General features: G+C 19.7%; 4 protein-coding genes across 4 annotated transcripts; 2 read left to right on the forward strand and 2 right to left on the reverse strand.

The window, feature by feature from the left end:
- Positions 1-590: 590 nt before the first annotated feature.
- MB2 (sporozoite surface antigen MB2, putative) lies at positions 591-4,874 on the forward strand (the record flags this gene model as incomplete). Its single annotated transcript, XM_028677076.1, has 1 exon — positions 591-4,874. One exon carries the CDS (start codon positions 591-593, stop codon positions 4,872-4,874), a length of 4,284 nt encoding a protein of 1,427 aa, XP_028533502.1.
- An 832-nt stretch (positions 4,875-5,706) lies between these two features.
- On the reverse strand, positions 5,707-7,760 carry PRELSG_1015400 (metabolite/drug transporter, putative; the record flags this gene model as incomplete). Its single annotated transcript, XM_028677077.1, has 6 exons — positions 5,707-5,839; positions 5,955-6,814; positions 6,953-7,013; positions 7,097-7,200; positions 7,312-7,382; positions 7,661-7,760. The coding sequence occupies 6 exons, from the start codon at positions 7,758-7,760 to the stop codon at positions 5,707-5,709; spliced, it is 1,329 nt and encodes a 442-aa protein (XP_028533503.1).
- Positions 7,761-9,076: 1,316 nt separating this feature from the next.
- On the forward strand, positions 9,077-10,021 carry PhLP3 (phosducin-like protein, putative; the record flags this gene model as incomplete). Its single annotated transcript, XM_028677079.1, has 1 exon — positions 9,077-10,021. The coding sequence occupies one exon, from the start codon at positions 9,077-9,079 to the stop codon at positions 10,019-10,021; it is 945 nt and encodes a 314-aa protein (XP_028533504.1).
- A 392-nt stretch (positions 10,022-10,413) lies between these two features.
- PRELSG_1015600 (tRNA pseudouridine synthase, putative) lies at positions 10,414-11,976 on the reverse strand (the record flags this gene model as incomplete). The annotated part of the gene is made up of 1 exon (XM_028677080.1): positions 10,414-11,976. One exon carries the CDS (start codon positions 11,974-11,976, stop codon positions 10,414-10,416), a length of 1,563 nt encoding a protein of 520 aa, XP_028533505.1.
- Between the last annotated feature and the right edge of the window lie 271 nt (positions 11,977-12,247).

Consider the following 12,247-nt stretch of genomic DNA (forward strand, 5'->3'; position numbering starts at 1 on the left):
TATTATTTAAAAATTTTTTTATTTTTTTTTTTTTTTTTTTTTGTTTCTTGCATAAATAAGGTTTTATCAAATTTATATGTTTTTATTTTGCTTTATTTTTTATATTATAGATTATTTTTATTATTGTTTTTTTGTTTTAAAAAATTTTTTTTTATTCTTTTTATTCACAATTTATAATTACGTTTAACATATTTAGGTTTTCTTAAATGAAATTTACAGCTTTCTGATATATTTAGGAAAATTATTATAATCATATATTAAGATTACTGAATGTTTTTAAATAGCATTTAGTAAATTATATAAAACATAAAATTATTGATACTATTATATATGTTTTGCTTTTCTTTATTTTTTCTTTTATTTTTTTTAAAATTTATATTCAAAATATATTAAAATATTTTTAACAATGTGTTAATATTCAATAAAAACACAGTAAAAAAAAAAAAAAAAATACATAAATAAAATAAATGAAATACATTATGGGCAAAATGAATAAAATAAAAGTTTTTAGAATAAGAATTTTTTTTAATGAAAAAGTTATTTGTTATTAAGAAGAGGCATTTTTTTTCTTTGATTTTTCTAATGAAGTAATGTTTCTTAAGCTATTGAATGTATTCGTATCATTAATAATATATGTGACTATTACACAAATAAATATATGCTTATCATTTAATTTAAGAAAAAAGTTATTTTTTAACTTATGTAAAGATCGTAAATGTACAAAAGAAAGTACTATTAAATATAATTTCATTTTAAATAAGTTTTTCATAAAAGATGTAAAGAGTTACTTACATAAAACGAAAACTGGGAATCCACTTTTGGATTCACACTTCCAGTATGACCTCAATATGAGGATCTTAGTAAATACAATATATAAAAGAAATAAAAAAAAAAATTATATTCAGCTGTATAATGATTATAAAAATGGATACATTTCAAGTAATTTAAATAATAATGCAGTTAAAAACATAAATTGTACAAGTAATGAAAATGAAAATAAAAATAAAAAAAACAATAATCTAAATAATAAATACAACTCAAATAACTTTGAAAAAAATAATCATATTATCAAAAAAGATATATATAATGATGTTATCAATAAAAAGGTAAAAAATCATGAAATATTATACAAAAGAATAAACGATTTAAAAATAAAAAGTAATAAAGAAAAAGAAATAGAAAGTCATAATAAAAATTCAAATGATATTCAACAGGTTATGAATTTAAAAATATATTCAAATAAAGAAGATAACAAAAATGTGAATTCCAATCATTTAAACAATATTAATAGTAACGATAGAATCCAACATAATTATATTTATTCACATAATTATAATAATAATAACAGTAATGGTATCATGAAGTATGCTTATGACAATAGTAAAAGTACTAGGAGTAATAATATAAATGATAAAAAACATAATCCTTCTAACATACATTATAAAAATTATTCTTCTAATATAAAATTGGATTCATTATATATTAATAAAAATAAAACTAATACAAAGAAAATAGATAAAAATTTAATTAGTAATGAAAATCACATAAAAGAGGAAACATTAAAAAATGAAAAATCAAAAGATTTTAAGTTATATGATGAAAACATGGGAAAAACATTTGAAGGATATGTTCACAGTGTTAGCAAAAATGCTGCTTGTATAAAAATATCGGAATTGAATAAGTATGGATTATTATTTAAAAATAAAGCAAACTTAGGTGATGATATAGATGATATGAATAATTTTTTTGAGGTAAATCAAAAAGTTTATGTTAAAATTTTAGGCATAAGTATAAGAAAAAAAATATACTATTTAGGTAATGTAATTAAGTATAATGAAAATATAAAATTAAAAAAAGGAGAATATTCAAAAGGATTAATAACAAAAATATGCGACTCTTATTGTTTTATTAAAATATTAAAAAACGGAAGTAGTGGCTATTTACACAAATCTAAATTATTCATATCAAATATGGATAATAATCTAGAAAGTTTATCCGATTTAATAGTATCGAAAGAAGATAAAATAATTTTTAACAAAAACAATTTAATAAAATTCCATTTCACAGAAATTTTTAAAATATGGGATATAATTGATGTAGAGATTTTAGGAGAATCTAATGATGCTTTTAAATCAAATTATGTTTTAACTATTCCGCAAAAATCAGAAACATATAAAAAAATAAGAAATTTTTTAAATCTTATTGACAGTAAGGAAAACAAATACAATAATGATGATAATAATAATAATAATAGTTTAAAAGATAAAAATATATATATAAATGAATTAAAAGAAATAAACTCATTTTTTAATGATAAAAAAAAAAATACGAGAAAAAAAAATAAATTAAATGATCAAAAAGAATATCAACAAACAAAAAAACAAGATTATTTAAAAAAAAATAGAGAATCATTTGATAAATTAAGCAAAAGCACAAAACATTATCAGTTACCCGAAAACATAACCCTATCCTTATTATCAAAAACAATTAAAATTTCCTTGTCATCTATTAAGAAGTTTTTTGTAATTAATGAAAATAAAGAATTTAATTCAAATTATAAATTAAATAATGAACAATTGAAAAAAGTATGTGAATATTTTAATATTAATTATAATATAGAGGTTAAATCTTATTTTAACGATATAAGAGATAAACCAGATAATAATTATAATGGAAAAAGTACATTTCACGAAATTAAAGATTCCAAAGATAAAATGTATATAAGACAAATTAATAAAAATGAAATACACAAAAATAAAATTGACAAAAATAAAAATGATAACATTATAGTTGATAAAAAAGAGAAGGATGAAAAGAATGAAAATAAAATTACAGTTGATAAAAAAGAGAAGAATGAAAAAAGTGAAGATAAAATTATAGTTGATAAAAAAGAGAAGGATGAAAAAAGTGAAGATAAAATTACAGTTGATAAAAAAGAGAAGGATGAAAAGAATGAAAATAAAATTACGGTTGATAAAAAAGAGAAAGATGAAAACAAAAATTGTGAAATAAGTATTGATAAAAAAAAAAAAAAAAAAAAAAAAAATTTAACGGATTTATTATCTAAAAGAGAAAATTATTTGAAAGAAAGTAATAAGGATAATTCATTGATTAAAAAAAGAAATGTAGTTGTTACATTTATTGGGCACATTAACCACGGAAAAACATCCTTATTTGATTACATATGCAAAACCAATGAGAGAAACAAAGAACATGGTTTAATTACTCAAAATATAAGAGCATTTAAAGCTAAAGTAAGAGATGAGTATACTTTTACTTTTATTGATACTCCAGGTCATGAAGCATTTATGCCTATTAGAAGTAGAGGTGTAAAGATATCTGATTTAAGTATTTTAGTTATATCAGGTGAAGAAGGAATACAAGAACAAACTGTCGAATGCATAAAATTAATAAAAGAATTTAACATAAAAATTATTATTGCTATTACAAAAGTTGATTTACCAAATATCTACATTGACAGAATATTAAACGATTTATTGGAATATGGAATCACAACTGAACTAAATGGAGGGGAAATTCAAGTAGTTGAATGTTCAATATTTAAAGATGATTCTGTAAATAAGTTGCTAGACGCTATTTCTTTAGAATCTGAATTTTTTAATTTAGAGATGAATACTAATGAGCAAGCTAGTGGAGTCATTTTGGATTCATATATTGATAAAATTGGTATAGTATCAATAAATATATTACAAAGTGGAATATTAAAAGTGAATGACTATTTTTATACTGGTTCTTCATACGGAAGAATTAAAATCTTAAAAGATCATTTAAATAAAAATATTAAATGTGCATATTCATCAGATCCTATAAAAGTTATTGGATATAATAAAAATTCGCTACCTAAAGCAGGAGATAAATTTTTTGTTGTTGAAAATGAATCTATAGCTAAGGAAATAGCAGAGCATAACAAAAATAAAATTCTATCTATTGAAATGAATAATTTTAGTTATGGTGGAGAAAATTTAGACATATACAAAAATTTTGTTATATCAAATGAAAATCCAAATAATACTATAATTTCAATGGATGAAAATATAAATAAAGAAGAGGATGATATATCATCAAAAAATATAAATAATAATGAGCATACTGATTCAAATGAGAAAAATGCTATTTTAAATTCTGAAATGGATAATTTAAATAAAAATAAGCATAAATTAAATAATTTTAGTGATGATGCTGCAAATTCATTAGAAAATGACATCCTAAACAATAATGATAAATCTTTATTTCAAAATAGTTTAAAAAAAATATACGTGAACTATTTTATTAAATGTGATAAACAAGGGACTATAGATGTTTTAAAAAACTCAATTTTGAAATTAGAAAAAGAAGATACTATTTATAAAGTAAAGAATAAAATCATATATGCAAATATTGGAGACATAACTTCAAGTGATATAAACTACGCATTAAGTTTTAATGCAGTTATAATTGGTTTCAATGTTAAAATGTCAAGAAATGTACCGAAAAATTCCAAAAATTATAATTATAATGTCCTTTTTTCTAATGTTTTATATGAATTAATTAAAAAAGTAGAAGAGGAAATGGAAAAGAGATTAAGTGCCAAGCCAAATGGGCATTTGATTGGAACAGCAAAAATATTAAAAGTATTTAACATATCTAAGTTAGGTAAAGTAGCGGGTTGTGCTGTTACAAGTGGTAATATTAATAATAATAGTAGTGTACGAATTTTAAGGAATGATAAAATAATATATATTGGAAAAGTTATCTCTCTTAAAATTGTTAAAGAAGAAAAAACTCAAGTATCTGAAAATGATGAATGTGGAATAGGATTTGAAAATTTTATAGATTTTTTACCTGATGATATAATTGAAGCTTATGAAGAATAAAGCATTTTATTAATTACAAATACAATTAATCTATTAATAGCTCTCTTCATAATATATTTGTGTTATATATAATAAAGAAATAAAAAAAAAATTTTTTTTTTTTATAATTTAGAAAGATACTAATTTTATCATTGTGTATTTTTATTTTTTAAAATAATTATTTCTTTATTTTGCTAAATGCATTCTTATTTTTTAAATACATTACTTTAAAATTATATTATTAATATATATATTTTTCTTTTATTCAAATAAATACATATTTTTTTTTTTTTTTTCATATTATTAATATTTCATATTTCATATTTTAAAATTTATATGATTTATCAATATTTTTCCCTATTTTATTTGTACTTTTTATAAGTTATATAATTAACATTTCATTTTAGATAAATTTATATATTCTTATAATGTATTTTTTTTATTTGTAAATATTTACTATCAAAATAACATTATTGTTTTATAAAAATTTTATATCTTTGAATATCTCTTTTCTTAAAAAAAAAAAAAAACAATTCACTTTATAATGTTAAAAAAATTGATTTAAAATTTTTATGTAATTTTTTTATAAAAACATTTTTTTTCTTTACACTTTTTCACATATTCAATAAAAATTTTCTCTTATATATATATATTAAAAAAAAAAAAGGAAAAACAAGAAAAAACAAAGAACAAAAAAAAAAATGCTTAACATGAATAATCAAATATAATAAAACAAGATATATAGAAGTTAATTTTTTTATGGATCAATAAATATTTAAAAAAAAAAAAGGTAAAAAAATTCATTACATAATTATTATTTTATTTATTTTTTTCTCTCTCTAAATTATCAGTTTTATAAAACTGACTTTATACTAGAAAACATTGTCTCAATACTATCGTTATCGTCTTTAAAAATTTGGAAAGTAGACTTGTCTAGAATAAAAATATACATAGTCAAAAGTAAACAAATAAGAGCACATAATAGCCTATATATATATAAAAAAGAATTATATAAAATAATAATATAATTAAAAAATATATATAATATTAAAATTATTATATTCATATAGATTTTAATATATTCTTATGCTTTTTATTAACCAATATAATCCTAATCCCAATGCAATATATGACTTAAAAGCTAGATATGGTGCTATTATAGTAATAGCATAAAAAATGGAAGTATTTAAACCAATAATTGATCCAAGTTCTGACTCATCTACTCTCTTTGTCATTTGACTAGTCCCACATATATATAGCAATGCACCTCCACATAATGGTATTGACATAAATATAATAACAAGTACTTCATGAGCCCCACATAATGATAAAATTAAAAATCCCGCAAGTGTTAATGGTATTGAGAATTGACAGCAAATTATATCACCTAATACTGAACTTAAATAAGGGGCAAAAACTCCCTCTGCTATTATTGTTATAATACCTGCATAGGTCATCAAATAAGAAGTATGAGATGGTGTTAATTTAAACATATCAACAACGACTGGTGCAAAGGCAAATTTAGTCATTAATATAGGTAACAAACCAAAAATAATTAATAAACAAATTCCATAAGTTTTTTTAAATAAGTTTAATACTCTTGAATATTCATTTCTGATACTTTTAAAAAATTCATTCACTTTTATTTGTTCTGAGTTAGCATTCTTTAATAACTTAGGATCCTCTTGTAAACTTTTGGATACATATAATGCTATTAATTGTGAAATTAAAGCAATGAGCAAATTTCCTCTTGCCCCAAAAAAATTAACCATGACACCAGCCAAAAAACTACCAAATATGATTCCCAATCCATAACTTAAATTTAAATATCCAATCGCAGCTGTTCTTTTATCATTATCTGTTTTTAAGCATACTAACATAGAGGAGGCTTGAAATGTTTGCATAAAAAACGATGGCAAAAAACTAACGTAATATGCCCATGTAGATTCACACATCATTAACTATATATATATATATATATATATATATATATATATATATATATATTAAAAAAAAAGAAAAAGAAAAAATAGCATATATATGAATGAAATTCATTATGCAAAAATTAATATAAATAAAAAATTTCTCTATTTTCTAACCAATAGATACATTAAACTTGAGGAAGATAAAGATAAATAAAATGATTTTTTAACTCCCCATCTATATATAAAAAAGATAAAAAAAAAAAGTCAGAAATTATATATGCATATGGTATATTATATATATATATTTTTTTTTTTAACAAGTCTGCTAATCTTCCAAAAAAAATGGAACCAACAAATTGCAAAAATGAAAAAAGTGTTAATAAGTATCCATTATGTTCAATTCCTGCATTTGAGCTTATTAACTGGACAAAAAAAAAAGAATTATATATATATATATATATATATATATATATATATACACATTTTTTTTTTTTTTTGTATTTAAAAAAAAGAATACATGATAGTATATATACCAAATACGGTAGCATTGCAATTTGTATTGTATAACCAATTCCATATAAAGAATTTATCAAATGAGCTTTACCTAGAGAATACAAAAAAGTATAATATGCGCATTCAAATGTATTATGTTTACATAAGGCAATATTACTTTCATTTTTCTCAGAATATAAAAAATATAGGAATATAGGGAAATATTTAGTGATATATCTAATTTTTAAAAGATAAAGAAATAATGCATATTTACAATAATTCAATTTTACATATGTTTGCAAAAACTATTAATTCAAACATATAAAAATATTAGAATATAATTGGATATTTTTTTCTTTTTTCTTTTTTATATATATTATTTTTATTTACCAATTGATGAAACAAAAAATTTTTTAGTTCTTGGAAAAACTTCAGAAGCATCATCTACTAGGTTATTGTTTTTTTCTAATAAACTTGATGTTACTTCCATTTTTCCTTTTATTTTTTTTTATATGTTAATATGAACTAACAAGATTAACTTAAAACAAAAAAAAAAAAGAAATAAAACTTAATATTTTTAAAAATTTTGACAGATAAAAAAGTTTACTATATAATGCTTATAATTTAGAAGCATAGAAAGGAATATTTTTTAGTTATAAAAGATAAAAATTAAAAATAGAAAATATATCATTACAATTTAAAGTTGTAGTAAGTTGGAATTTGTAAAATCATTTTATAGTGTTCTTGAAAAAGTGTACATACTGTAAACCTTTTTATATGTTCAATTTCACTTCATTTCTTTTTTTTTTTTTTTTTTGAATATATAAATTTCCTATTTTCATGATGTATTTTTATAAACATTTCTTAAAAATTTTATTTTTTTTTTATTATATTTCTAATTTATTATTTTATATAGAAATAAGAAAAATAAAAAAGAGTAAAAGTTCCCTATATCTTTCTATATGTTTCCATGTATTTATGTATTTTTGTCTTTATAACTCTGCACATATTTATGGACAAAATTATAACTAAAAGAAAAAAAAGAAATTTAGTTTTATTTAACAATTCTCATATTAAAATTATTGGAACATAATCTGTTTGCTTTTTAATTAGTACAAAAATTTTATTTTATTTCATTTTTTTTTTCTTTAATTTCCTATTTTTTATTATATATTGTTTTATTTTCACTTTAACGCTTTTAATATTGCTTTATTTTATTTATTTCTGTTCTTGTATTTAAATAAATTGTAAAAAATGTGCGTTTTCAAACTTTCAATGCTATGATAATATAAAGGCAAAAAAAAAAAAAAAAAAAATATTACGTAGTTTTAACCAAAAATTTTTTTTTTTAACAATTATATAATTAAATTTACATGCATAATTAAAACAAAACTTCAATTTACTAAATACTCAAAAAATCTGTCCATTTTTAAATACATTTAAAAAATAAAAATAATGGTTTTTTAAGAAAAATATATATTAATTGATTTTATAACTTTGTATAGATGCTTTATAAATATAAATATAAATATTTTTTTTATTTTTTGTAATACATATTTCTCTTTTTTTTTATAACAATTCTTCTCATTTTTTAAATGTAATTTTAAATCTATTTTTTTTTTAATTATTTTACTTGTGTATAAATAATAGTTTTATTTTTTATTTTTTTTTTTTTTTTTGATACGTTTATTTAAATAAATTTTGGTATTTCTACTAATCTGAATTTTGATAATTATATAACGGTATCTAAATTGTTGTAATTTACTTTTAGATTTCTTTATTTTCTAATCCTTTTTTAATTTTATAATGTCAACAACTAATCCAACAAATGAAACAACGGAATGGGATGATTTACAAAGGAAATTTGGTAATTTACCACCATTAGAAAAAGAAATAAAAGAAGAAGAAATTTATTTAGAAAACATTGACAAAATTGAAAATGAAAATATTCTAGAAAAAAAAAGTTTGAATGAATTAAATGTATTAGAAGAAAATTGTGTAGATGAAGAATATTTAAAAATCATAGAAAAATATAAAAGTGATAGAATAAGCCAAATAAATAGGAATAGAGCATTAGATATTTATGGAGACGTATACGAAATATCAAAAGATAATTTTATTACTGAAATAAATGAAGCAAGTAAAAAAAATCCATTAAATGATTATTTAGAAAAATCCCTTGATAGTAAAGATGAAGAAGAAATAAAAAAAAAAAATAAAAGCATAAAAGGAACATATGTTGTTATACATTTATATTCAGATAACGTAGTAGCTTGTAAAGTTTTAAATGATATTTTAAAGCATGTAGCCAATAAGTATAAATATATAAAATTTACGAAAGGTGTTTACAATAGAATTATAGAAAATTATCCAGAATTTAAATTACCAACTATTTTAATTTACTATAATGGTACATGCATTCATCAAATTTGTAATTTATTAAATCATATAAAGGGAGGACTGAATAACCTAAATTTAAAATCATTTGAACAATTTTTAAACAAATACCAAATTTTAAAATATAAGAATTACATCAATTCTGATTCAAGTGATGATGACACTGATAAAGACAACAAAAATAAAAACAGAGTTAAAACAGAAAAACAGTATACATCATTTAGTATGTTTAATAGAAAATATAAAAATTATGATGATGAAGATGATCATTCTTCATCTGAAGAAAAAGAAATGAAATCAAGAGGATATGCTTCTTCTTACTTAGATAGTAAAATAAGACTAAATAAATTATGAAGAAATGTAAGAAAAAAAAAAAGAGAAAAAAATTAAGTACATATGTAAATAAAAAAATAAAATAAGATAAAGAAAATATATAATTTAAAAAAAAAAAATTCATAATCAAAAAAAAAAAAATATATATTTATAGAATCACCAAAAATAAACAAATGTACGATTCCATATTTCCGCAAATGAATACAAATATATATATATATAAATGAAAATATAATTTTTAATAATAAATATTATAAAATAATACAAATAAGTTACAAAATTATAAACAAATTTAGCTTAATAAGCAGTGAAAATAGTTTTTTTAAAAAAAATTTTAAATGACAACTATTAATATGATAAATTAAAAATTTGAAAAACTTAACAAATATGTTATTAATATATGTGTATATATTTTAATTATATTGTATTACTGAATTAATTAAGTTATGAATAGAAGGATCAAATAAAATTTTTTTTAAACATAGCCCCTGAGAAGGAGCACATAATTTTACTTTAAGTGGTTTAGATAAATATAAAGCATCTTTTACGTCTTGTATTTTTAAAAGTCCAACACCAATTTGAACAAGGGTACCTACTATTATTCTTATCATGTGATATAAGAATCTGTCTCCTTGTATAACAAATTGATATAAATTATTTTTTAATTCATACACATCTAAAAAATGAATATTACAAAAAGTATTAATTTTTCGTAACTTTTCTGTTCCCTTTAAAGTACCTCTGAAGCATTCAAAATTATGGTACCCTATGAACAATTTGGAGCATTCTTTAATTTTTTCTATATTGCATGATATTGCAGGTCTAATTTCTTTTTTGTTATTTATTATATTTATACTATGGGATATATCATGATAACTGCTTTTTAAATTGTTATCCATTGTATTACTAGTATTTTTTTCCTTCATAGTGTCATATTCATATATAATATTGTTGTTATTTGTTTTTTTAGTTGAAGAATTTAAACCATCTTCAATTTTTTTGTTTTCTTTTATATTGGTTATTGAATCACAATCGCTCTCAGTTGAATTGATTATTTCTTCATTTTTATTTGTATCTTCACATTTTTCACCAAAAAGAAAATTCAGATTTTCTTCACAATAGTTTTTAAAACATAAACTATTTCCTTTATTATGGTTGTCATTTTTTTTATTATTGTCATTATTTCTGCTAATATCTCCATTTACAGTTTTTTCTTTTTTTAACAAAAATGAAAATCTTGGATCTTCACAAAGTTGCCAAGCATAATTTCTCTCAAAAGGTTGGCTAGGTATTCTAATGTCAACATTATAAGAATAAATTTTTCCTAAATTATGATACCTAACATTAAAATTATCAAATGGTGAATTTAAAACACCTAATATTTTGATATCTTTATTTAATAAACCATTTAACGATCTTTTTATTTGATTCAAGTTCCCATTAAAGGGAGGTTTTTTTTCATATGATATATATTGACAAACATATTCTTTTGCATGCACCCCTTTATCTGTTCTACTTACTCCTATAAAATCAAAAGGCTTTAAATTTTCAGAACTGTCTAAATTTTCTATATCTCCATATCCATGTATTTTTAATATACAATTCAATATTGTATTTTGTACTGTATTATATTTAATTTCACTTTTTATAATGGGATTCTTTTTATTTTTATAATTTTTTGTTGCATTTAAATATACTTCACTATTGTTTTCCAAACCTGTCCATCCATTATAATATGTACCATCATAATCAACTATTAATAATATATTTGTCAATTTTTCACGACTTATTTTAGCTTCTTTTAATATATCTAAATCACTGTTATTAACCATATTTTTTTTATTTCTTCTTATTTTACCTAACTTCACTCTTAAAAAATTTATTTTATTTGATTTTAATTTCCTATTTATCACTATTTTTTGACTTTTTTTATATATGCGTTTCGTATTTATTATAAATGTTAAAAATAAATTCATAAAAAGTAAGAAAAAAAGATTCATATTCAATTTTAATGTAATTTTTATTATTACATTTCAAGTGAAAGAAAATATATATATATATAGGATAACCCTAATAACAAATCCAAGAATATATATATTTATACCAACTGATAAAATACATATATATATATATATATATATAAAGAAAAATTGGAGCAAAAATATATATACTCAACACACAAAAACATTTCATAATTTTAAAAAAAAATTTTAAAACTTATTTAAGTTGCATAGTTATTTTCTGTCA

Source organism: Plasmodium relictum (genome assembly GCF_900005765.1).
Source record: "Plasmodium relictum strain SGS1 genome assembly, chromosome: 10".
NCBI lineage: Eukaryota > Apicomplexa > Aconoidasida > Haemosporida > Plasmodiidae > Plasmodium > Plasmodium relictum.